The 26,988-nt window shown below is 47.0% G+C and overlaps 1 protein-coding gene across 2 annotated transcripts; it reads right to left on the bottom strand.

The window, feature by feature from the left end:
- Positions 1-6,023: 6,023 nt before the first annotated feature.
- FSAF1 (40S small subunit processome assembly factor 1) lies at positions 6,024-26,986 on the bottom strand. 2 transcript variants are annotated; one of them, XM_082423034.1, is made up of 7 exons: positions 26,799-26,985; positions 24,493-24,836; positions 9,257-9,313; positions 8,195-8,290; positions 7,986-8,072; positions 7,365-7,417; positions 6,024-6,325 (listed from the first exon to the last, which is right to left on the bottom strand). In XM_082423034.1, exons 1-7 carry the CDS (start codon positions 26,884-26,886, stop codon positions 6,187-6,189), a joined length of 864 nt encoding a protein of 287 aa, XP_082279160.1. In that variant the 5' UTR covers positions 26,887-26,985; the 3' UTR covers positions 6,024-6,186. The 2 variants fall into 2 exon arrangements, with proteins under 2 accessions (XP_082279160.1, XP_082279161.1); XM_082423035.1 differs by lacking the exon at positions 8,195-8,290 and having other exon boundaries at positions 26,799-26,986.
- Positions 26,987-26,988: the final 2 nt, after the last annotated feature.

Genomic DNA, 26,988 nt, shown 5'->3' with positions numbered 1-26,988 from the left:
TGAAAAACACCATCCCAAGACCGTGGGCGATGCCAGGCGTTCTCAGCCTCAGCACTACTGACATTTGGCACGGTGGGCGAGGGTGGGAGGGGTATTTCTCTGTTGTGGGCTCCTGCCCTGTGCACTACAGGATGTTGAGAAGCGGCCCTGACTCACTAGATGCCAGTAGTGCCCCAAATTAGTCGTGACAGGTAGAAGCGTCTGCAGACTGCCTGGCTGGGAACCACCGGCTTATGCTGGCAGTCTGTCACGCCTCCATACGTAGAGTGACGCGTGAGGCGTCCACGCTGGGGTCCCCGGAAAGCCTGTACCGCGAGGCTGGCGGCTTCATCTCGACACCCACGAGCAGGCTTTCCCAGGTCTGCAGTGTCCTGCCAGGTGGGGCAGGTCGGTAAAATGAGGGGAGCCTCTCACAGAAGCCAATCCGTCAGGTCCCACTCTGTATTCCCCAAATGTCCCCAACCCACCCTCATTCCTAGAAAGCAAAACTCCTTACCTGTGTTTTTGCCCGCCCGCTTTTTGCCCTCCACTTTTGACTGGAAGGAACTTCGGAGGGGTGTGGCCTTCAGCTGGTCAAAAAAAATCTAATCAGGTATCATCAAAAAGCTATTCAAGGCGTATAACTGATTCACTTTGTTATAAAGCAGAAACTAACACACCACTGTAAAGCAATTATACTCCAATAAAGATGTTAAAAAAAAAAAAAAAAGCTATTCAAGGCCTATGCAGGTCCTGGGAAATCTCGGCTTTTCTTCTGCAAGTGAGCCAGGAGCTATTCATTGGTCACATTCCTTGATCCACAGCTTTAACTTTAAACGGACCCTAAGACAGTGAAGAGTCGGTCTGGGGCAGGAGACCAGGCTCAGCCCTCAGAAACGCCTCTCCTTTAACCTGGTACCGGTGCGGCCAAATCTCTTCAGTGTTTCTGTGCCTCAGTCTCCCCGCCTGAACGTGGGAGCGGCCACACTAACCTACCTCGTCTGGTGTGCTGTGAGGAACACAGGAGAACGCTCCTTATAGAAGAAAGTGGCGCATTTCATCTATGGAGTCCAGGCTAAGAGCTCACATTCAGAGGACGTGCGGTGACCTTCCCGAGCATTCTCTGACCAGTGTCTTCCACCCAAACCTCTTGTGACCAGGAGCACGTGTTGATTACACAGCTGCCTGGCCGCGAGGGGGTAAAACCGGCTTCACGTGAGCACAGAGAGAGCAACACAGCAGCTGTTCCCGCTGTCAGAGCAGAGGAGCTGTCAGCAGGCTACGCGGCAGTGTCCCCAAAGGCGTCTGCAGGCAGAGACCCCCTTGAAACATGTAAGGAGAGTGACCGCCTTCCTGCCTCCTTGGTTACCTTAGTTCTAGTATCTAAGGGGTCCCCCAGCCGATGATGTGTCTCCTCTGTTTCCAAAGATCTCAGCAGAGGGAGCGGCTTTGAAAACCAGCGTCTAAGCGTGGAAGGCCGGTTAGGCGGCGGGGCTGCTCTCATCACAGGCTGGGACTCACTTGCGCTACCCGGTAAGGGGGGCTCCTGGCTTTCTCGATGAACCATGACGCCTTGAGTCAGGAGGTGGGAGCTGAGAGTCCAGGCAAATCTCAAAGGGCGCGGCTCCCACAGGGCGGGGGCTGCCTGGCCGGGTCCCGGGAGACCCAGGGGACTCTCGGGCCAGCAAGGTGGGCACTGGTCCCCAGGCCAGGCCCTCAGGAAGCCTCCAAGGAGAGTCCAAGACAGGCTTCAGGTGCGGAAAAGTGACTGCTTGCGGCTGTGGACGCAGGAGCGTGGCGGATGCTTCCTGGGGGAGGCTGCGGCCTGGGGAGGGCCTTTTCGACTCCTCACCTGGTGGCCGGACGGCCCAGACCCCGGGGTTGCTCAGCACCAAGAGGAAGTGCAGAGCGAGCAAAGCAGAAAACGTGAAATGCATGATGTAGAATTGCTGCTTTCGCACTAAACTGTTGTATCAAGCATGAGAGATGTGTGTTTAACGTTGGCAAAGGAATTTTAAGAGTAACAAAAAGCTTTGTGTCCTTGTTTCGGCTGTCGACAGAACCTCCACTTTCCTGTCTTTCTTTACCCCGCTCTCTCCCTCCCCCCGTCCCTCCCCCACCGCACCCACTTTCTGTTGGGAGCTGTTGGCATTTGGTGGCAGCTCCTGGTCCCGTCGGTGTTCACGTTCAACTGGAAACATGGAGGAGGGAAGTGGGGGGAAGGTATGCAACCTTTTTCTAATTTTTGTATTGGTATCCCAAGCGTTTGTATGTTTTGAATTGCAGACACTGTGTTTTCTGGTCCTTGGGGGTTGGTTGAACTTCGTGTATTGCCTTTTGGAAAACCTGAGTTTTACCACAGTCTTAAGCAGATTTGAAATAAATTCTTTTGACACTGCCAACAGCTGAAAGACAGGGTATGGTCTGTGATTACTGCTCAGCGGCAAGGTCTGCCTCTCTCCAAAGCGGCCTAAGTGCCAGCTGGATGGGGCAGAGACTGTGGGGCGGGGTGGAGGGACCCCAAGGTCAATGTGCTTCTGTGGCGTGCGCCCAGGAAATCGTGAAGTGATTACATTTGACTCTCTTTTATAAGGTACCATCTCAAGCAGTCCATGGAATTCATTTTTGCAAGAGGTAATAAGGCTGGAAATTGGTAACAGTTAACATATGGTTAAAGATAAATTCACATATGAAAAATCGATCATGGGTTACAGTGGAAGCTAAGATTTGGGGGAAACGTCCTAAGTGACCTGGGAGCATGAAGGAGACTGACCGGCCCCTTCACCCACAGACCGAGCCTGGTGTCTGACTGAAAACTGTCCCTTCTTAACTTTCCTCAAATTATGCTCCCCAAGAGCAGCCATCTCCTGTGCCCCCCCCCCACCAGCCCAGGACCTGGCCTCAGCCATCAGTCGCCTGCCAGACCACCGAGTGGTTCAGCAGGGTCGGGGGCAGTTGCAGACTCTGAGAGCAGAGGGCAGGACGTCCCTTAGAGAGAGCTCTTGGCATCAACACAAAGAGAAGGAAGCGGAATCAGGCCAAGGGAGACTCAGCGAGGGCCTCACACCTCAACTGGAGTCGTCCAGAGTTGGGATCACAAGCCTGGGCTTTAACACCCTCATATCAGGACTTCCCTGGTGGTCCAGTGGCTAGGGCTCTGCGCTCCCAATGCAGGGGAGCCCGGTTCAATCCCTGGTCGGGGAACTAGATCCCGCATGCATGCCTCAACTAAGAGTCTGCGTGCTGCAACTAAGACCCCGTGCAGCCAAATAAATAAAAAATAAATAAATATTTAAAAATAAGAAAAATAATACCCTCAGGTCAATCATCGCTGCCCGTGGCCACCACGGGAAAGGGGCGGGCAGTCCCTGAAGAGCGCTGGCCGCTGAAGGCTGTCTGCTCAGCACTCAGGGCAGCAGAGGGACCAAGTCCTTGTTCCCGACTGGGGGTCTGCGGGGGACATCGCAGGGCCCACCGGTCCACCCCCCGTGCCACACATCTGTGCCTCCCTGAAGAGTCCCAGCGAGGGGAGCTGCGCCAAGGAAGGCTCGCCAGGCCTGGCGCTGCCCAGACACTCACCGTCAGTGCCCTCTCCTCCTCATCCTAGACCCCCTCCGCCCTCGCCCAGCACCTACTTCAGACCCTCATCTCCTGCAGGCGGGCGGGGAGGACCTGAGCCTCAGCTCCCCGGGCCCTTCGCAGTCCAGGGTTCCGGCACTTGTCTGTTCACCACCGACACTGGGGACGGCGAGTACTAAGACGCCTGGGTGACCACCTGGGTGCAGACTGACTCCTCCCTGGCCCCTGGGTGCCAGCAGCCCCACCTGCTCTCGCTGGTCAGGCCCAATCACCCCCGCGAGGTGGTGTCTCTTCTCGCGCAGGCAACAGCCTCAGTTCAGGGGGACACAGCTGTGCTCTCTGCTTCCCTCTTTGCAAAGTAGGAGCTCTAGGTCCACAAGGCCAAGGGTTCTGGGGACAGGAACCTCGAGTTCCCCAAGCGGGCCACCGGGAGCAAGGGCAGGCGGGAGTGTCGCGTGGCACCAGGACCGATCCACGCAATGTGTCCACGACCGGGGAGATGCTCTGCGAAGGGGGGAGGGCGGTGAGTATGGAAGAGACCGCGACGAAGCTCTTACCCAGCGCACCCAGGCCAGGGCTCCTCCCTCTGCGGCTGCTGCCAGACGCCCCTTGTCTTCCACAAAGAACCTTTTCCGTTGTCACTTCTCTCCGCTGCTATCCTGGCTGGAAGGAGCCTCATCAAGAGGGAGATAAAAGAACAGTCTTATGCGTGATCATCAGTCCTTACCGTGCAGGTTGCTTGTAGCCTCTAGACCTCTGGGTGGTTCCAGAGCACCCAGTGGTCACAAAACTGCTCTGTAAATATTTAAAAGGTGAAACAAAAACAAGGTAAGCAATTTATACTAGGAATTTGCATGCTTTTCCAGAATTGACTAGGCTGGGGCTCTGGTCCAGAGTCGGGCCAAGTGCTCAGTTATCTGAGCCACTGAAGCTCATGGGAGGTGGGGTGAGGTGGAGCCACTAGGTTTCCCGGCTCCCTGCAGATAAAGAAAGGGAGTTAAACGGGTCCGGTGTCCACTCCAGTAGGTTATTTCCAGCTCCTGAGATTTTTCCTAGGGCTTTTGCCATATTTGGGATCTTCTACACCTTCTTAAAAAGTCCCTCTTAAAAACTGCCAAAATATACACCCTAACGAATACTGCCTTTCAAAATGAACCTGAAAAGTAAAACAATTACAGTGTTTTAATTTAATAAAACATTTCCAATTTTGCTTCAATTCAAAGCATATTTTGAACAATGGCAATGCCTTCAGAGTCAATGTATGAGTCACTTAAGAAAGTCAGCCAGCAGTGAGAAGTACCCCTCTGTTTTCACCAAAACTTTATTATTTGTTAGGCTTGGATCTGAATTTTTTGGCAATGAAAAACAAAACAAAATTGAAGACCTTTTTTTTTTTAAAGTTCTACAAGCTTTGAGAAGTTCCAGACACTTTCAACATGGGCAATATTATTTAAAAATATATGTATGATTACCCCAGGTGATGACTTAGAAGGAGATAACATTTGCTTAACTCATCTGTTGTGTTATTTAATAGTCATGGTCATTTTTACCACAAAAGTTGTATTTTATTTATACACATTCTTACAAAGTAGATTTTATACACTTTGGCTGAAAATCGAAAATGCTTTTCCCACAAAACTGACAAATGATCACATTCTTAGTTCTTTCATGATATAGTAACATTAAATCATTTTTAGAAAATTAAAAAACAATTTTAAGCTAATTATTAGCATCTACAAATCCACAAAATTATGAAATATCTACAAGCAAATGCACAGAACACCAGTGAAAGTGAAACTCGAGTGAACCTTGATGGAGAATATTAAAACATCCTTCTCAATAGTTTTGAAACAGGAGGGAAGGGGGCAGGGCACAACCTCTGAAAGAATGACACAGCCGGAGGACACGACATAAACCGATTAGAACCAAATGGGTCCAAGATGGCGGACAAGTCGACTTCCACTAGACCTTGAGCCCCAGTATACGCTCACAGTAACACATCAGCAAGCTAAATGACACACCCACAGGTGCCAGGACAGTTCCAAGAGCGACCACAAGGGTCAAAAAGAGGGCGGCGGCCCAATTCCTGGAAATCCCCACCCCTTCCCCAAAACAGCTGGAACACTCCTCCCACTCCTTAGCCTGTGAAATTACCCACCCCTGTAAGAACGGACAACCCCAAACCCTGGTGCCACTTCCGCCTTCTGAGATGGCCCGCACTCTGTCTGTGGAGTGTATTTCTCTCTAAATAAACCTATCGCTTTGTCTCTCGCTGAATTCTTTCTGTGATGAGACATCCAGAACCTGAGCTTCATTAAGTCCTAAGACCAGGTGTGTGATCTCAGTTAAAAGACTATGGGTTCAAGTCCCAATCTGAGTGAGTTACACGGTTTCAGTTTTACTTCAGATTCACATCACAGTTGGCCCAACACGGTTATCACCAAAAAGGAAAACAAATCAGACACTTCAGCAGATAGAAATTTTATTATTTCAATTTGATTTTGTTCCCTAAAATAAAAGAGCAGTCTATGAAATATGAAGTAAATAAGAATAATCTGGAAGTCTTGTAGGGGTCCAGTTTCAGTACATTGGCACTTTCCCACTTCTCTCTTTATTTTATAAAGTACTTCATTTAGCCACTCTGGAAGAATTTATTTTTTTGATATCAACTTGGCTCAGAATCAGTGTCCCATTTTTGAATTTTCCAACCTGTCCAATCCGTCTACTTGACAAAATACTGGGAGCCGATTTCTTCTTTTTGGATTTCCTACATTTAAAGTGAGAGGAAGGTACTATAATTAAGCTTATACAAAAGGATTTCAGCACCACCAACCAGGCCACCGAGGTCTGGCCCTGCAACCTCCCGGCCCCTCCCATGCAAGGCCCCCGCCCCACTGCAGCACCACTAGGTTCCTGCATCCCTGAACATGCCAACTGCCTCCTGCCCCAGGGCCTTTGCACTGGTTTCTTCCACGTTGAATATTCTGCTACCAGATCTTTCCGGATCTTCCCCACTCAGTTCTTGACTCAGATGTGGCCTCCTTAGAACGACACACCAGCCCACCCTCAGTGACGTTCTCTCACGATGCACTGTTTCAACCTCCTCACGAAACCTGCCAGGACCTGACATGCCCTTACTTATCTGTTTAGATGTTTTGGTGTGTTTCCCTCCCTAAAATGTAAGCTCCTCCAGGGCGGGGACCCTCAGTGTGATCATGGCTGTAAGCCCAACACCTAGACACCTATGTGCCCAGCGCACAGTGGGCCCTTGACAGACCACACAACCAGAACAGATGACCACCTTCCAGCATGCGCAAGCTCACTAGGGCTCCAAGAAAAAGCTCAAGACAAAAGTAGATTTTGAAACAGTAATTTGAGGAGAAAAAGGTACTTGAACAAAAGCTAAGAAACAAGCAGAAAGGCACAAAATCAATGCTCCATTACTCAAACCACGGTGCTCTCCCTCATGTGGTCATGGAAGTGCAGGCAGCACAGGCTCTCTTAGGAGGGGACAGAGGTCTTGCTGGAAACGTCAATCTCAGCTTTTCCACTAGTCACTGCGCATGTCTGGTCTTTGAAAATGGGAGACTGGAGAAGGTTCCTAGTTCAATTCTGAGGGAGTTGTCTGATCTTGGACAATTTACTGAATCCTGTCTCCCCCCTCAAGGGCTTGATTTAGGTTCAGGAGAGACAGTGCAGCACTGTAACAGGCTAGAAACACCACATCAATTCAAGGTACTATGTTCAGAACTAACTAATAGGTTTATCCAAATCATTCCACCCGAGTACCTGATGGTATCACTCACCTGTCTTCCTGTCCTTTCCTCTTTTTTTTCTTGAAAATATCTGTGTCCTGGGCCTGATTTCACAATTAAAGAAAACATATGTATCAGTAATGGATAATGGAGATTCAAAAAAAGGCAAGAGGTTTGTGACCAAAAGCCAGAGATACCATTTATTTTTAATATTTTTTTCAAGTAGGCATGTTAATTATACAAAGTTTCATCCTAAAACCCTTTCAAGACTGTGAAAGGCCATTCAGAGAAAACGGACAGTAGAAATGTCAAATCTTCCATTTTAGGCGAAAGGGAGGGAGTGTAACATCTATTCCCCTTGTGGTTTTTCAGAAGCCCGTGTGTTCTATACAATGTAAAAGGCAAAAAAAAAAAAAAAATGACTGCATATAGGGAAAAGGTCAAAGTAGCTCACAGTACCTGAACAGGAGTTTGCTATTTCAAAGCAAACCTTTCAGGTAAATAAGTCAGATTATGTGGCTGGTATCACAAGATGTAGCTGACTTGAACAGAGGGGAAGAACATTCACCTAACTCTAGATTTGTTGCTGTCTAGACTGCTTTCCAAGCAGCGGGGTCCAGCAAATTGCAACCACCTTTCTGTTCTAGTTTAAGAAAAGGCTATCACACCTACCGTTCTCTTTTCTTTTTCCTTTGCTGACTTTTTTTCTTTGATTTGCTCCTGCAAAACCTTGTAATTCACATAACTATTTTTGGGAGGCTGAAATGAGAAAGGACACTCAGCATCATTTTTGACTTTGCCTTTGCCCCCGCCCTGCCTTGCCCGGGGCGCCCCCCTTTGCTGTACCGCGTCTGGGGGTGGGAGGCAGAAGCAGCTCTCACCTTAGCGCCCAGCATAATGGCGCGTCCCTGCTCCAGGACTCTCTCCTTTCCTTTTCCATAACCTGTGATCCCAAACCGGTGCACTTCCAAACGAGCCTGCAGACACAAAGCACAGTCAGGCCCAAGTGCCTTCCAGAAACTCCACAGAGGAAACACAGCCCTAGGAGTGCTGCCTGCCAGACGCGATGGGCTACATGCCCAGCACTTTTATGGAGGACCTGCAGGGGCTACAGCTCGCAAGAGTGCTGTCACGGTGTGGTTTAAGCAGCTTTGTGGAGTCTCTCACAAAGGTCCATAACCTCCCCACGCCATTCTCCCACATTGAATGCGGGCAGTCGAAGCAAAGACTTATCTCCACACAAATGAGTGACAAAACAAGGGTGACCCGCAGAGCTCTGCCGTACTTTAGGATGTGCCCTAAAACAAGCTACTATCCATAAAGGCAACAACTAAAAGTACCTTCCCAAACACATCTACTCACACGTGGAAACCCTTTATCACAGCAGCTTCAAACACAGGTCCATGTTCTTTCTTTAAAAACATATTGTAGAAGAGAAAAAGTCACCAATACCCACTCTTGGCAGCTGAATTACTTCCTTTTTTCTCACACATTTTTTTAAATTTTTTTTAAAATTATTTATTTATTTATGCATTATTTTGGCTGCGCCAGGTCTTAGTTGCAGCACGTGGGACCTTCGCTGCAGCACGTGGACTCTTAGTTGCGGCATACACGTGGGATCTAGTTCCCCGACCAGGGATCGAACCCGGGCCCCCTGCATTGGGAGGGTGGAGTCTTAACCACTGCACCACCAGGGAAGTCTCTCTCGCACGTTTTTAAAACCTAGTTACAGCCACAGGACACACACATCCCTGCTTCTACTTACCACTGTATCGCTGACACTGCAGTCACAAAACCGACATGTTTTAAACGACTGCACAATGTTCAATCAAGTAAATGTAGTGTGATCTGCTTCACCATTTCCCCAACCATTGGACAACATGTAAACATATTCATTTTTGGTATTACAAAGTTGAAAAAATTAATAATTTCAAAGCACATACCTTTTCTAAGTTAAACTCTTGTATATCCACATCTTTCTCGAGGATACTAGTTTTGGTCTGAAAAGGAAAAGAAAACATTCTTTATTAAGGTCATCTGTTCCTTATAGCATCCATCACACCAAGGGCACACTCATGTTTTTAAAAGCCTTGAAACTGGCCCAGATGCCTAAATAACAAACAATAATACATGCTTGTTGCACAGAAGCCTAATTAACAGCTAATGGAAGAAAAATGGAGAAAATAAATTTAAGGTTTCAAAGTTTAAGAAAAGACTGACGAGAAACTAAGAAAAAAGAAAAGAGAGTAAGAGAGAGACCAATGTCTGTATCTCACACACCAAATGTGGGAAACTCTGTATGGTGGGGGGTTTAGAAAAGGATAACTGAGCAGAATTTTAGAGGGTAAAAAGGTCATATTTAAATAATTCTCGGGAATTCCCTGGCGGTCCAGTGGTTAGGACTTGGCGCTTTCACTGCCATGGCCCAGGGTTCAATGCCTGGTCGCGGAACTAAGATCCCACAAGCTGCAAGAGGAAGGAAGGGAGGGAGGGAGGAAGAGAGAGAGAAAGAATTCCCTCTTTTCTTCCCTCCTATCCAGCCACTGGAATAATGGCTAACTCTCTTAAACTCTCTTGAGTTGAAAATTTCTTTCAGGAACATCAGATTTCTAGAAATGATGGAGACTGGGTTTATAATTCCCCACAGAAAATAATGATACTGGAAATGCCATCAAAATATGTGACTCTTTACATCAATATATCCCCTGGCTGTGGTTACCAATGCATAGAATTGACCAGAAGTTTGAGACTTCAAGGAAACTATTGTCAAATCTGGCCAAGGACAGTGGTCTCTACTCAACCTCAGGCCATCCCAGCCGTGCAGGATCTAGAAAAGCGGTCCTGGCCTCCGGCTCAGCAGAGCAGAGTCTGTGCGGAGAGCAACGGACAGGGGAATGGCTTGTTAAAACCCTTCTGCTTGTAACCTGCCTTCACTGATGAAGCTCGCTTTAGTTATTTTGTTCTTTCCTTTCCCCTCTTTTTAACTGCATACCTACCCAGCTTCTCGTAGCCCAGGTGTTTTGCAGGAATTTGGAGTCAGCTCCTGCCCCGTGCGAGCTGGCTAAGGCTGGCCGGGTCGTCAGCCCTAAAGCTGGGCCTGCGCGGGTGTCCAAGGAAGGGCCTTCTGAGGTCAGGGGCCAGGAAGCTCCGATCATGCTAAGCACCTCCATTTTGAACACAGACGCCTGTAACCCAGATACGCCTGCACGGAACGCCGATTACCTCACCTCTTCCCCTTCCTCCCATCACCCTTCCCCACGCCTAAGACCACCGTGCTTATCCCGTAAAGACCCCAGCCCCCTCGCTGTTGGGAGGCGATCTCAGACTTGTTCTCCCACCTCCTCACTTGGCTGCCTTGTGAATAAACTGTAAACCTCAGCATCTCGGCGTCTGGCTTGCTGCACGTCGGGCAAATGGACCTGGTTCGGTAACAGATCCTTCTTTATAATAAAAGCAAACATTTGGAAAAAAATTCTTGCCTAATTATCATGATGCTGAGTCTATTAGCATGACCCCCACCACTACCTTAACTGTAATCTCTACCTTTAGCTTTAAAACCACTTTAGTATATATTCACAACACAGCACCTGCATTTAGAAATGATCAGTGGTCTCCCCCGTTTTCTCTCCCCTGCCCTCACTGTGGGAGGGGGCACTACTGCCCACGGGCAATACCGGGTCCTCCTCCACTCCTAGGCTCCCAGGAGAACTGGGCTCTGCTGCCGACCTGAAGTTAGGCACGGCTACATCACTTGTTTTGGCCAAAGTGTGAGCAGAGGGAAGCGTGCCCCTTCCACGTGAAACCTCTAAGAGCCTTCACGGGGGCTTCCCTGGTGGCGCAGTGGTTAAGAATCAGCCTGCCAGTGCAGGGGACACGGGCTCGAGCCCTGGTCCGGGAAGACCCCACATGCCGCGGAGCAACGAAGCCCGGGCGCCACAGCCACTGAGCCTGTGCTCTAGAGCCCGCGAGCCACAACTACTGAGCCCGCGAGCCACAACTACTGAGCCCGCGAGCCACAACTACTGAAGCCCGCGCACCTAGAGCACATGCTCCACAACAAGAGAAGCCACCGCCATGAGAAGCCTGCGCACCACAACAAAGAGTAGCCCCTACTCACTGCAACTAGAGAAAGCCCGCACGCAGCAACGAAGACCCAACATAGCCAAAAAACAAAAAAATTAAAAATAAAAAAATCTGAAAAGGCTTCATCAACTCCCCTTCTCCACCAAATGGTGGAGCCCCTATCACCCTGGGTCCCTAGATTAGGATGGTGTGAATCACAGCCGTCTGCCCTGACAATCCTGATGAACATGTAACACGAGAACAAGATTAACTTTTGCCTTTAAACCACTGAGATGTAGGGACTACTTGTTATGGAACTCTGTCTCCCCTATCTTGACTGATAAAGCCTCACTGTCCCACACACGGGAGAGAGAAACGTTTGGAGATTGTGAGAACCTGTCTGTTAGGTAGTGAAGAAGAAAGCAAGCTATAAGAAGCAGACTCAGACTGAGTACCAGACTCAGGGAACTTTCTCATGGGCTGACTTGCTGACCAAAAGTATTTTCTCCTGCACTGGTAAGATTTTTCTTCTATTAGTTACACTGTCCAAACTTTGTCCAATTAGAGAAGAGTTGGGAAAATAAACACTCTCTTTTTAATTATGCCAGCAGTTCTGGGAATATTGAGAAATTTTTTCCTATCTTCTTGAGCGTAAATTATTTCAACTAGATTACTTTCTTCTTAATACCTATCTGCCACTGGATGTACTAAAGAGTAGGGGACATCGTACAGCTAAAGGGTGATGGACTTCAGGGCAGCCCTGGGATACTGCAGAGATTATGAGGGCAGTAAGAACCTGGGGCAGGGACTTCCCTGACAGTCCAGCGGTTAACACTCCGTGCTTCCAAGGCAGAGGGCGCAGGCTGGATCCCTGGTCGGGGAACTAAGATCCCATGTGCCATGGGGCGTGGCCAAAAATAAATAAATAAATAATAAAAAATAAAATAAACATTAAAAAAAAAAAAAAGAACCTGGGGCAATAACTTGACAGAATGTCTTTATGTCTAGTGAAGCTTCTGGTGCGGTACACTTGTGTTCCTCAAGAGACAAACAGCCTAACTAACCTACATTCCCTCTCGCTTGTGTAGTAGTTGGGCACACAGCTTTTAAGCCCGAAAGCCTGGGGTCTGAACCTGAGCTCTAGCACTTATTTCACATCCACAATCCTTTATCTGGAATCCTGAGACAATTCAGATGGTAATGCTGTGAATATACTGACTACTGTCCAAGACAGCAACCCGTAATTAAGCACATTCACGTTTCTGCAGCAATGCCTATGAATATTCACGCCCAATGGAACCAACAGAAATAACTCTTAAGCCTCACTTCAGTTCAGGTTGGGTTTTACTGCCAAATAAATTTGCGTCAAACTTAAAAAAAACAACCTAACTTGTGGTTTCCAAAGCTCTGGGGTTTTGGAACTGCAGATATGGGATGGTGGGGTACCTGCTTAAATGCAGGCAAATAGTTCAACCTCTCTAGGCATCAACCTCTTCTGCGAAATGAAGACAGGTCACACTGTGAAGACCTAATGAGATACTGAACTAGTTAATGAATGTAAATAATCATGGTTAGTACACAGTAAGCACTCAGGAAATACTGGTAAATCTTTGCTCAGCAATTCCTTACATGTTCAGAGGCAGTGTATGTGTACCTCAGTCCAGGCCACAGGATCCAGGCGTCGCTTCTGACCTACAGTACACTATTCTATTATTTCTACTGTATCTTTCTTGTCTCTTTTCTGTGGAGGCCGTAAGGTTCATGAGATGGACCAGTGTTAGGGGTGGAAAAATCACATTGATCAGACACACCTCTGAAGGCCAGACAATACTTGGATCATTTTAAGCTACACTTGATCCTTTCATTTCTTAAGAGCATAGGAATTTTCTTCCTTATAGGCAGCCTTGCACTCATTAAAGGGTGAGTTCATCCACTCAATCCTCAAATCACAAGTCCAGGCCACCCCGTTTTGAACCTGGACCCCTGCAGTAAACTCCTCACTCGGTCCCCTCATGCCTCTGGCTACTGCTCACCTATAATCCATTTACCATGCAGGGGCCAGAGCCATCTTTTTAAAATATAAATCAGATTACTTCATGCCCTTGCTTAAATTCTTTGGTGGCTTTCCCTGTGCTTTAAACTAACTCCAAAGGCTCTATGTCTCTGGGGCCTGGTGCAGGCCGGCCTCAGCCTGTCTCTCCAACAGCCCACACCTTCCCCCCTCCCTCCGTCCCCCTTCCCCTCATCTTCTGGTGGCTCCTGGAACCCAGCAGGCCTCTCTACAGCTCAGGGCATTTACAAGGCAGCTTCCCTCCGCCTGCATTACTCTGCTCCCTCCTTTCCCAGCACCCTGCAACAGAGCATCAGCCTAAAGTCACCTCCTCGGACACCTCTGACCACTGGCTCTAAAGGAAGTTCTCCCTGTTACTCTCAGGACCCCGTATCTTTCCTTCAGAGGGTTTATAGCTCTTTTTAAGTACATTATTTTTTTTTAATAAATTTATTTATTTATTTATTTATTTTTGGCTGCGTTGGGTCTTCGTTGCTGCTGACGGGCTCTCTCTAGTTGCGGTGAGCGGGGGCTACTCTTCGTTGCGGCGTGCGGGCTTCTCATTGCGGTGGCTTCTCTTGTTGCAGAGCATGGGCTCTAGGTGCGTGGGCTCAGTAGTTGTGGCACACGGGCTTAGCTGCTCTGCAGCATGTGGGATCTTCCCGGACCAGGGCTCGAACCCATGTGCCCTGCATTGGCGTACAGATTCTCAACCACTGTGCCACCAGGGAAGTCCTTAAGTATATTATTGGTATTAATTTATCCAGGGTTTGCCTAACTCACCAGTAAACCATATACTCCATGAGAGCAGAGGACTGTACCTTGTTTACTGTGGGATCTCCTGGGCCTGGCAGAGTAGGCACCCAATTATTTGTGGAATAAATGAATGAATAAGATTTCTGGGCAGACTACATCTATAGAGCTTTACAAATGGGACATGATCAGGCAGTTCATTTATGGGTCAGCTATCTGGAATGGGTAAAATATTAAACAAATGGTGACCAAGTTCCCAGATAAGTCCATTAAAAGGGGTTCTGGTCACCAACTCTGATGCAGGGGGGAGAGTTTCCCACACATGGGAGCAACGGTCCCACACAGCCAGGTGTTCTACAGTTCAGTGCTATTCTGACACTATCTACCAGAGACGGCACAGGTTCCGCAGGTGAAGGGGCTCAGTCCTACAATACCGTCCCCACTTCAGAGACCAAATGCAAGCCCAGGTTGTTACCTGTAGTACTTCTGACAGACTGCCTACAGACTGGAAGTTCTCATGACCCCCTCCTTGGGTTCAACTAATTTGCTAGAGCGGATCATAGAACTCAAGAAACCCGTTTACTTCCTAGATCACCAGCTTATTCTAAAAGGAGTTAACTCAGGGACAGCCAGATGGAGGAGATGCAGAGGGCAAGCCTCATGGGAAGGGGCGAGGAACTTCCACACCCTCTCCAGGCTCCACTCTCCCAACCTGGAAGCTCTCCAAACCAAACCCCGTCCTTCTGGAGTTTCAAGGGTTTCATCACACAGGCATAATTGAGTAAATCATTGGCCACTGGCAACTGATTTAACCTCTAGCCCCTTTGCCCTCCCCAGAAGTCAGGGCATAGGTTCTCTAATCACAAGGTTGGTTCTCCTGGCAACCAGTCCCCATTCAAGGACGCTTTCCAAGTCACTTCACTAACGCAACAAAAGACACCTTTACTGCTCTCATCTTTTAAGAAATTCCAAGGGTTTTAGGAGCTCTGTGCTAGAAACAGGGACAAATATTTAATATTTCTTATTATAAATCATCATATCACACCCATGAAAATCTGTTTCAATACACTATGTAGTTTAATCATTATTTATTGCACAAGCCTAAATTCTGGGAAAAGAAGGTCATTTACTTGCCAGTACCTCTTGTGTTCTCAAGAATACTTCAGACAACAGAGGGCAACAGGAACTCACATGGAGACTCGACTAGTGGGGGGACCCACATAAATGGAAAAATAAAAGGAAAACAGAAATAAAAAGAAAACTTCAAAGATGGCCAGCTGATTGCACGACTGTCAATGGAGGCTATCATTATCTGATCACGTATTTTTGCGGACCCCATGTCTGTCTGCACTGTCCTGCAGTGACTTGTAAGTCTTCAGAGAGCAGGGGCCACATGTACATGCTCCCATGTTGCACAAACTCTTAGCATCGCACTATGTGTCTTAATTACTCCAATGGTCTATCCTTTGCCTGGCATGCCCTATACCCAGGATATGCCACAAAAACTAGCTCTATATTAATTTGCAGTTATTTATATGTTGCAATGTCAACATTCTGAAGTCTTTTTATGGGCGTATGTTTTTACTGTGTTCACATATACTGTCTCCTTAGCCACACACATTCACATGTTCAGAAGATAAACTTTAAAAAGGAGAAAAGGGTCAAGATGGTGGACTAGGAGGACATGGAGTTTGCGTCTCCGCACAACTAGGGCACCTACCAGGCCCCGGTGGGGGACCACGGACACCTAAGGGGACGGGAGGAACCCCCAGCGAGTGGGTAGGACGTGGGGCACGCAGGGAAGTGAAGGAGGAGAAGTGGGGGCAGGACGGGGAGGGGCGGCTGGGGGAGGGGAAGGGATCCCACGCCCGGAGAGGGAAAGGGGAGGGACCGTTGGGAGGGCAGAGGGTCAGAAGGGCGTGTGGCCAGCGTTTCCCCTGCCCACTTGGGCCCCGGGGAGCCTGCTGAGATCCCGGGCCTGATCCTCTGCCCACCGAGGCCCCCTCCAGCCGCGCGGGTCCTGGGGGCGGGGTGGGGAAAGGGGGAGCAGAAGTAAAGGTCGGACCTCCGGGACCGGCACCCCTGAGGGGCGGCTGGGGGAGGGGAGGAGTTCTCATACCTTCTCCCCTCCTCCCCTCCACGGAGCCCACCCACGGTTAGGGGTTCAGCGGCGACAGGGGAGACCCTCAGGGGAGCGGAGGCACGGAAGGGAGCACGGCCAGTGCTCTCCCTGCCCACTCGGGCGCCAGGGAGCCTGTTGCGCTCCGGGGCCTAATCCCCCGCCCTCCGAGGCTCCCTCGGCAGCCAGCGCAGAGCCCAAGCCCCGCCCCTGCCCCTGCCCCCAGCTGGGGCCCCACCTCTCCACCCACTCCAAGACCCCCTCCAGCTACGCTGGGCCTAAGCCCACCCACACACCCTCACCACCGAGGGCCCAACCTCCAAACCCCGGAACTGCACACTCCGGAGGCCCCCTCGGGCCACGCTGCCTCTCCCCCAGCAGCGCGCAGGTGCAGGTGCAAAGCCGAGGCCCCACCCCACCCCACCCTAAACCCCTCCCCCGCCTAAGCACTGCCCCCCACAGCCAAGGCCCTTCCCAGCCTTTCTTTTTTTCCTCTTTGTTTTTTCTTTTTTCTCTTGCGGTTCTGTTTTACCTTGTTGTAGCTGTTTCAATTCTACTTTTATTTTTCCTAATGTATTTTTTATCTTTCTAATTTTATTTTATTTTTTATTCTTTGTTATTGTACCGCTCCTTTTTTTTTCTTTTCTTTTGCCGTGCCACACAGTTTGCAGGATCTTGGTTCCCAGGCTGGGGGTCAGGCCTGAGTTCCTGTGGTGGGAGGGCCGAGCCCAAACCACTGGACTAACAGAGAACCTCAGACGCCAGGGAATATTAACTGGAGTGAAGCCTCCCGGAGACGGAGGTCCTCGTCTCGGCTCCAAGACCCAGCTCTACCCAACTACCTGCAAACTCCAGGGCTGGACGCCTCAGGCCAAACAACCAGTAAGACGGGAACACAGCCCCACCCATCAATAAAAATGAGACAACAAAAAATATGTTACAGATGAAGGCGCAAGTAAAAACCTACAAAACCAAATAAATGACGAGGAAATAGGCAACCTACCTGAAAAACAATACAGAGTAACGACAGTAAAGATGATCCAAAATCTCAGAAGCAGAATGGAGAAAATCCAAGAAACGTTTAACAAGGACCCAGAAGAACTAAAGAGCAAACAAACAGTGATGAACAACACAATAACTGAAATTAAAAATACTCTAGAAGGAATCAATAGCAGAATAACTGAGTCAGAAGAACAGTTAAGTGAGCTGGAAGATAAAATGGTGGAAATAAATGCCATGGAGCAGAACAAAGAAAAAAGAATGAAAAGAATTGAGGACAGTGTCGGAGACCTCTGGGACAACATTAAACGCACCAACATTCGAATTATAGGGGTACCAGAAGAAGAAGAGAAAGAGAAAGGGACTGAGAAAATATTTGAAGAGATTATAGTCAAAAACTTCCCTAACATGGGAAAGGAAATAGTCACCCAAGTCCAGGAAGCACAGAGAGTTGTATACAGGATAAACCCTAGGAGAAACACACCAAGACACACATTAAGCAAACGAACAAAAATTAAATTCAAAGAAAAAACATTAAAGCAGCAAGGAAAAGCAACAAATAACATACAAGGGAATCCCCATAAGGTTATCAGCTGATTTCACAGCAGAAACTCTGCAGGCCAGAAGGGAGTGGCAGGATATATTTACGGTGATGAAAGGGAAAAACCTACAACCAAGATTACTCTACCCAGCAAGGATCTCATTCAGATTCCACGGAGAACTCAAAAGCTTTACAAATGAGCAAAAGCTATGAGAATTCAACACCAAACCAGCTTTACAACAAATGCTAAAGGGACTTCTCTAAGCAGGAAACACAAGAGAAGAAAAAGACCCACAAAAACAAACCCAAATCAGTTAAGAAAATGGTAATAGGAACATACATATCGATAATCACCTTGAATGTAAATGGATTAAATGCTCCAACCAAAAGACACAGACTGGCCGAATGGATACAAAAACAAGACCCACATATATGCTGTCTACAAAAGACCCACCTCAGACCTAGGGACACATACAGACTGAAAGTGAGGGGATGGAAAAAGATATTCCATGCAAATGGAAATCACAAGAAAGCTGCAGTAGCAATACTCATATCAGATAAAATAGACTTTAAAATAAAGACTGTTGCAAGAGATAAGGAAGGACACTACATAATGATCAAGGGATCAATACAAGAAGAAAACATAACAATTATATATATTTATGCACCGAACATAGGAGCACTTCAATACATAAGGCAAATGCTAACAGCCATAATAGGGGAAATCAACAGTAGCAAAGTAATAGTGAGGGGACTTTAACACCCCACTTACACCAACAGACAGATCATCCAGACAGAAAATAAATAAGGAAACACAAGCTTTAAGTGACACAATAGACCAGATAGACTTAATTGACACTTATAGAATATTCCACCCAAAAGCCGAAGAATACACTCTCTTCTCAAGTGCACACCGAACGTTCTCCAGAATAGATCACATCTTGGGTCACAAATCAAGCCTTGGAAAATTTAAGAAAATTGAAATCGTACCAACCATCTTTTCCGACGAACTCTATGAGATTAGAAGTCAGTTACAGGAAAAAACCTGTAAAAAACACAAACACATGGAAGCTAAACAGTGCGCTGCTAAATAACCAAGAGATCACAGAAGAAATCAAAGGAGAAATTTAAAAATACCTAGAAACAAATGACAACGAAAACACGACGATCCAAAACCTCTGGGAGGCAGCAAAAGCAGTTCTAAGAGGGAAGCTTATAGCAATTCAAGCTCACCTCAAGAAACAGGAAAAATCTCAAATAAACAATCTAACCTTACATCTAAAGCAACTAGAAAAAAAAGAACAAAGAAAACCCAAAGTTAGTAGAAGGAAAGAAATCATAAAGATCAGAGCAGAAATAAATGAAACAGAAACGAAGAAAACAATAGCAAAGATCAATAAAACTAAAAGCTGGTTCTTTGAGAAGATAAACAAAATTGATAAACCATTAGCCAGACTCATCAAGAAAAAGAGGGAGAGGACTCAAATCAATACAATTAGAAATGAAAAAGGAGAAGTTACAACGGACACCACAGAAATACAAAGCATCCTAAGAGACTACTACAAGCAACTCTATGCCAACAAAATGGACAACCTGGAAGAAATGGACAAATTCTTGGAAGGTACAACTTTCCAAGACTGAACCAGGAATAATTAGAAAATATAAACAGACCAATGAACAGGTAATGAAATTGAAACTGTAATTAAAAATCTTCCAACAAACAAAAAGTCAGAACCAGATGGTTTCACAGGTGAATTCTATCAAACATTTAGAGAAGAGTTAACACCTGTCCTTCTCAATCTCTCCCAAAAAATTGCAGAGGGAGGAACATTCCCAAACTCGTTCTACAAGGCCACCATCACCCTGATACCAAAACCAGGCAAAGATACCACAAAAAAGAAAATTACAGACCAATATCACTGATGAACATAGATGCAAAAATCCTCAACAAAGTACTAGCAAACAGAATCCAACAACACATTAAAAGGATCATACACCATGATCAAGTGGGATTTATCCCAGGGACACAAGGATTCTTCAATATACGCAAATCAATCAATGTGATACACCATATTAACAAACTGAAGAATAGAAACCATATGATCATCTCCATAGATGCAAAAAAAGCTTTTGAAAAAATTCAACACCCATTTATGATAAAAACTCTCCAGAAAATGGGCACAGAGGGAACCTACCTCAACATAATAAAGGCCATATATGACAAACCCACAGCAAACATCATTCTCAATGGTGAAAAACTGAAAGCATTTCCTCTAAGATCAGGAACAAGACAAGGATGTCCACTCTCGCCACTATTATTCAAGATGGTATTGGAAGTCCTAGCCATGGCAATCAGAGAAGAAAAAGAAATAAAAGGAATCCAAATTAGAAAAGAAGAAGTAAAACTGTCACTGTTTGCAGATGACATGATACTATACATAGAGAATCCTAAAGATGCCACCAAAAAACTACTAGAACTAATCAATGAATCTCGTAAGGTTGCAGGATACAAAATTAATGTACAGAAATCTCTTGCATTCCTATACAGTAACAACGAAATATGAGAAAGAGAAATTAAGGAAACAATCCCATTTATCATCACAACAAAAAGAATGAAATACCTAGGAATAAACTTACCTAAGGAGGCAAAAGACCTGTACTCAGAAAACTATAAAACAATGATGAAAGAAATAAAAGATGACACAAATAGATGGAGAGATATACCATGCCCCTGGATTGGAAGAATTGAGACTGTGAAAATGACTATACTACCCAAAGCAGTCTACAGGTTCAATGCAATCCCTATCAAATTACCAATGGCATTTTTCACAGAATTAGAACAAAAAGTTATACAATTTGTGTGGCAACACAAAAGACCCCGAACAGCCAAAGCAATCTTGAGAAAGAAAAACAGAGCTGGAGGAATCAAGCTCCCCAACTTCAGACTATACTACAAAGCTACAGTAATCAAGACAGTATGGTACTGGCACAAAAACAGAAATATAGATCAATGGTACAGGACAGAAGGCCCAGAGATAAACCCACACACCTATGGTCACCTAATCTATGACAAAGGAATATACAATGGAGACAAGACAGCCTCTTCAATAAATGGTGCTGGGAAAACTGGACAGCTACATGTAAAAGAATGAAATTAGTACACTCCCTAACACCATACACAAAAATAAACTCAAAATGGATTAAAGACCTAAATGTAAGACTGGACACTATAAAACTCTTAGAGGAAAACATAGGAAAAACACTCTTTGATATAAATCACAGCAAGATCTTTTATGACCCACCTCCTAGAGTACTGAAAATAAAAACAAAAATAAGCAAATGGGACCTAATTAAACTTAAAAGCTTTTGCACAGCAAAGGAAACCATAAACAAGATGAAAAGACAACCCAAGGAATGGGAGAAAATATTTGCAAATGAAGCAACAGACAAAGGATTAATCTCCAAAATATACAAACAGCTCATGCAGCTCAATATCAAAAAAACAAAGAACCCAATGAAAAAATGGGCGGAAGACCTAAATAGACATTTCAGCAAAGAAGACATACAGATGGTCAAGAGGCACATGAAAAGATGCTCAACATCCCTAATTATTAGAGAAATGCAAATCAAAACTACAATAAGGTATCACCTCACACCGGTCAGAATGACCATCATCAAAAAATCTACAAGCAACAAATGCTGGAGAGGGTGTGGAGAAAAGAGAACCCTCTAAAAAGAAAAGAGAATCCTCTTGCACTGTTGGGAATGTAAATTGATACAGCCACTGTGGAGAACAGTATGGAGGTTCCTTAAGAAACTAAACATAGAACTAGCATATGACCTAGCAATCCCACTACTGAGAAAACCATAATTCAAAAAGACACATGTACCCCCATGTTCACTGCAGCACTATTTACAATAGCCAGGACATGGAAACAACCTAAATGTCCATCAACAGATGAATGGATAACGAAGATGTGGCACATGTATACAATGGAATATTACTCAGCCATAAAAAGAAATGAAATTGGGTCATTTGTAGAGATGTGGATGGACCTAGTGTCTGTCATACAGAGTGAAGTAAGTCAGAAAGAGAAAAACAAATATCGTATATTAATGCATACATGTGGAATCTAGAAAAATGGTACAGATGAACCTATTTGCAGGGCAGGAATAGAAAGGGAGATGTAGAGAATGGACGTGTGGACATATGGGGGGAAGGAGAGGGTGGGAAGAACTGGGAGATTAGGTTTGACATAAATACACTACCATGTGTAAAACAGATAGCTAGTGGGAACCTGCTGTAACGCACTGGGAGCTCAGACCGGTGCTCTGTGATGGCCTAGTGGGGTGGGATGGGGGGGTGGGGAGGAGGTCCAAGAGGCAGGGGGTGTTCTGTGATGGCCTAGTGGTGTGGGATGGCGGGGGGAGGAGGTCCAAGAGGCAGGGGTGTTCTGTGATGGCCTAGTGGGGTGGGATGGGGGGGTGGGGAGGAGGTCCAAGAGGCAGGGGGTGTTCTGTGATGGCCTAGTGGGATGGGATGGCGGGGGGAGGAGGTCCAAGAGGCAGGGGGTGTTCTGTGATGGCCTAGTGGTGTGGGATGGCGGGGGGAGGAGGTCCAAGAGGCAGGGGTGTTCTGTGATGGCCTAGTGGGGTGGGGTGGGGTGGGGAGGAGGTCCAAGAGGCAGGGGGTGTTCTGTGATGGCCTAGTGGGATGGGATGGCGGGGGGAGGAGGTCCAAGAGGCAGGGGTGTTCTGTGATGGCCTAGTGGGATGGGATGGCGGGGGGAGGAGGTCCAAGAGGCAGGGGGTGTTCTGTGATGGCCTAGTGGGATGGGATGGCGGGGGGAGGAGGTCCAAGAGGCAGGGGGTGTTCTGTGATGGCCTAGTGGTGTGGGATGGCGGGGGGAGGAGGTCCAAGAGGCAGGGGGTGTTCTGTGATGGCCTAGTGGGATGGGATGGCGGGGGGAGGAGGTCCAAGAGGCAGGGGTGTTCTGTGATGGCCTAGTGGGATGGGATGGCGGGGGGAGGAGGTCCAAGAGGCAGGGGGTGTGTGTATGCGTATGGCTGTTTCACTTGGCTGTACAGCAGACACTAACACAACACTGTAAAGCGATTATACTCCAGTTAAAAAAAAAAAAAAGAAAGAAAGAAAGAAAGAAAAGGGGAGAACCACCAAGGAAGCTAAAAATTTCATCAAGTTGAGGAAGTCCAAAATGTAAAACGAGCTGAGGTTCCTGAGAAAAGCCAACTACAAGGAAAAGGGATTCTTTGGAGCAGAAAGAAGAAGAATAACAGCCTGCTACACATGTTCCATTATTAGGAGACAGGGAGATGCAGACTCATTCAATGCCAACTTTTTTGTCCCTTCTATTAGAAAGAAAACTCTCTATTCCAGAAAGATGAACACAAGTGAGTGTAAGAAGAAACTGAAGACCGAGACCTTTGAGGAAACAAGGGAGGGTGCCTAGATGCTTTATGTGAGTTAAATTCTCCAAACACGTAATTGTATTGCACAACAGTGCTTTCCAACCTTCTTCACATCGTGGCACACAGAGAAAATACTAACATACGTCTGGCTCACTGCGGTACACTGTGGTAATACCAGTCTTTTTGGAAGCTCCCTGGCTGGCCGGCTTGGGGGCTCTGGCTGCAAGGGCCAAAGGAATCCATTTCTTGGTCTGCCTGTAACAGTTCCCGTTGCCCCAGTATTTGGATACTATAAGAATTGGAAAGCTGACCTAGAATCCTAAAATAAAGGTAGACATGGTTACAGAATGCATTAATAATCTTTGAGGAAGAGATGCTGGTGAGCTTGACATAAAGTACTACCTAAATTCTAGAAAAGATGTGGTAAACACCAGTCACTAGCACGTGTTCACATGTTCATCAAGAATACGCAAGCCTAACTGTCTTTGTAGTGGGTTGAATTGTGGTCTCCAAAAAGATATGTCCATGCACTAATTCCCGGGAATCTGCAAATGTGACCTGATTTGGAAAAAGCATCTTTGGAGCGTAATTAAGTTAAGGATCTCACGATAAGATCCATCCTAGATTTAGGGTGGCCCTAAATCCAATGACGGGTGTCCTTCTAAGAGAAAGGCAGGAAATTTGAGACTCAGACACTAGGAAGAAGTCCCTGTGAAGACAGAGGAAGAGCCCAGAGCTCTGCAGCCGCCAGAAGCTGGAAGCAGCAAGGAAGGACCCTCCCCCTGCAGAGGGAGCGTGGCCCAGCCAACAACATGATTTGGACTTCTGGCCTCCAGAAATGTGAAAGAATACATTTCTGTACATCAGCCCCAGGAAACTAAGACAATCCTCTTTCTTTTTATGACAGACAAAAGTGTACAGGACATGGGGAAAGCAACAGAAATGTAATGTCTGGATTTTTGCAATGAATTGGACAAAAACTTGTGAAAACAGTTTGGAAAAGCACGCATGCCTCTCTCATAGACTGAATTCTGAGTCAGCCTGAGATGGCCGTTCAGCAGAGTCACACTGCTTTCCATCAGAATGTAAGGTCCTTGAGAGAAAGCAGTTTTTGCCTTTTGTTCGATGCCTTTTGAACAAAAAGCAGTTTTTGCCTTTTGTTCCCAGGGCCCAGAACGGTGGCAGGACAACATCGGTGTTTTCACCACATACGCCAGTTCATTACCTTTGTGTTCTCGTCTTGATCGGGCTTCTGTTTTCTTTTTCTACTTCTGCTGTGAAATTCCACCACTTCTACTGGTTCCCTGTCGCTCCTCGGGGGAGAGGGGGCTACCGCAGCACTAGAGACTACAGGTCTTGAAGGGAAACCACCAGGGGTCACGGCAGGAACACCCTGCAGCTCCTCCTGGAGTTCCTGGAAGAAGCCGGAAGCACTCTTCCTCTGGCCTCTGACGAGAGATCCAGGTTGGAGAGCCGGCTCTGCTACCAAGGCCGCTGGGGTCCCCATCTCTCTTTTCTTCTCTCTTTTCTTTCTGATCCTTCTCTGCTCTGCTTCATCTTCCATCTCTCCTGTTTGTTCAAACACACAAGGAAAAATCAATATTTTGTGTTTGAGCTATCACCAGTACCAAATCATGCGAATGCACGTGTACGTGTGTCACAGCTACAAACACGCAGAAGTACACACAAAGACAAAAACTATTTTTCTTCCAAGAGGGTTGTACTTGCACAATTTATAGAATCCAAAGTGCACAGCCACCTTTCCCCAGGTAACTATATTTACGTCTTTGACTCTTACTAGCACAATTACTTTAGTCCTCACCTTGGTCCTGACTTTGAGTGTCATCATCGCAATACCCCAGAAACTGGTAATCCCCGTTGGCTCACACTTCGTAGTGAAAATGTTAGTACATCTGCCACTGCAGCCGGTGTTTCTTTTTAACACTTTCTAGGGTTACAGGTGGGGACCGCGGTCTTCCTATTTCCTTTCGCGGTTATGAAGATGAACCTAAGACAACTGGCTTAATTTGAATGCCTGTATTTCCAACTAAATCTCCATACCTCCCCTTTGTTTCAGCTGTTCAAACTCCAACCAGTCACCTGAAGGTTCTGATGAGAACTCTAGGCCTCACGATTCATCGACAGTATGAATATCACAGAGTTCTCCAAACATCAGCTATTTATGTTTGCTTCTATTTTCTCAGTCTTTGATTCAGTAAATACGTATTAAGAGTCGACTAACCTTTGGCATTAGGCATATACAAGTGAGTAGATACAGCCCATGCCTTCAGAGCTCCAAGCATAATTTCCAGGCTGTGTTAACACAAACTATATTTAGGATTTTGCAGAATAGTCCTTTCCTCTAGGACTTCTCAAGGTCAGAGGCTAAGTCTTCTCTGTCTTCCGACATTCCCAAGGGCACAGAGATGCTCTGTCCACAGTTCAAGTCGATAACAAGTGCAGGGGTTGGAGCCAGAGAGTGTAGGGCTTGGAACCCAAGCTCTGCAAATTACTAACTGGGTGAACTTCAAGTTTTTTAACCTTTAGTGCTTGTTTCTACAATAATGGGATTTGTCTTGTAATAATGGTATTAATGACAACATCTATTTCATAGGATTGTTGTGAAAATTAAACGAGTATATACCTGTAAAGCATGGAGTGTATGGTAAATTCTCAATACGATTTTAGCTATTATTATTATTTTTTTTTTTAGCGATTATTATTATTTTTTTAGCTATTATTTTTACTGTGTAATGAGCTTAGAATTTTGAGCAATGGCTCCAAAATAAAATAGCAACATCACGCTACAAATTTAAGAAATACGTTTGGCCTTTAAAGGCACTAATGCCTAACGATTACCTTTGGTGCATGAACAAAGGATGTCACCTTCCCTGGGGCAAGTTCTTCAGAGTGCATGGAACGGTCTCCCTACTGAAGTGCCAGGAGTTGCCAATCTTTAACGGTAAGCTCTTTTATCTTCCTCTTCCCCAGTCAAGTTAAAGGAAGGAGAGCATAAATCAGCCAACTTAGGGATGACAGGTCATGAAAAGCTTCCTGTGAAACCGCCCTTCGAAGTCCTTGGCAGGGGACACACTGAAGGATGAGATCCCCACGTGACAAGGTGGCACCAATGCCCGAGGGTCAGGCGGGTCTGGGGGGTGCGTGGGGAAAGGGGGCTTCCCGGCGGAAAGCGATTCGGGAACAAGGGGTGCTATTTCGAGAGCCCGAGGTCCTGCGAACACCTCCCCGGTAAGTCAGAAAGCCTTGGTGCTTCCGACACGCAAGCCGGTCCCCACCGAGGGACGAGCTGGGAGGTTTAATTCATAAAAAACGCTCAACAGACTCCGGTCACGGGGGAGGGGGGGAGGGTGATCTCCGACGGAAGCGAGTGGGGGAGCCACTGTCAGAACCGGGTCGGACGAGCCGAGAGGTGCTCGACGTTCAAGAACCTTTAGCCTGAAAGCGGAGGCCGGCCCAGTTCCGGGCTGCTCAAGTCCGCTCTCCACGTGGGCTCCGAAGGCCCGTACTCACCAAAGTCGTAGAGGTTCTGGAGCACAACGTCCAGAAGGGCCTGAGAACCGGGAGGTGCGGAGGCGGCTAACCCGGGCTCCTGCGCCATCGTGGGGCCCGGCCGGGCGTGGCGGGACAGCGCGGAGCGCGCGGGACTCCGTACGCGCGGCGCCCGCCTCCGGGTTCCGATGTGTTGCGCACGCGCGCGCTG

This window comes from Balaenoptera physalus, assembly GCF_965194825.1.
Source record: "Balaenoptera physalus genome assembly, chromosome: 14".
Lineage (NCBI taxonomy): Eukaryota > Metazoa > Chordata > Mammalia > Artiodactyla > Balaenopteridae > Balaenoptera > Balaenoptera physalus.
Note: the sequence above shows the minus strand (reverse complement) of the source record. Positions and strands in the feature narration are given on the sequence as shown.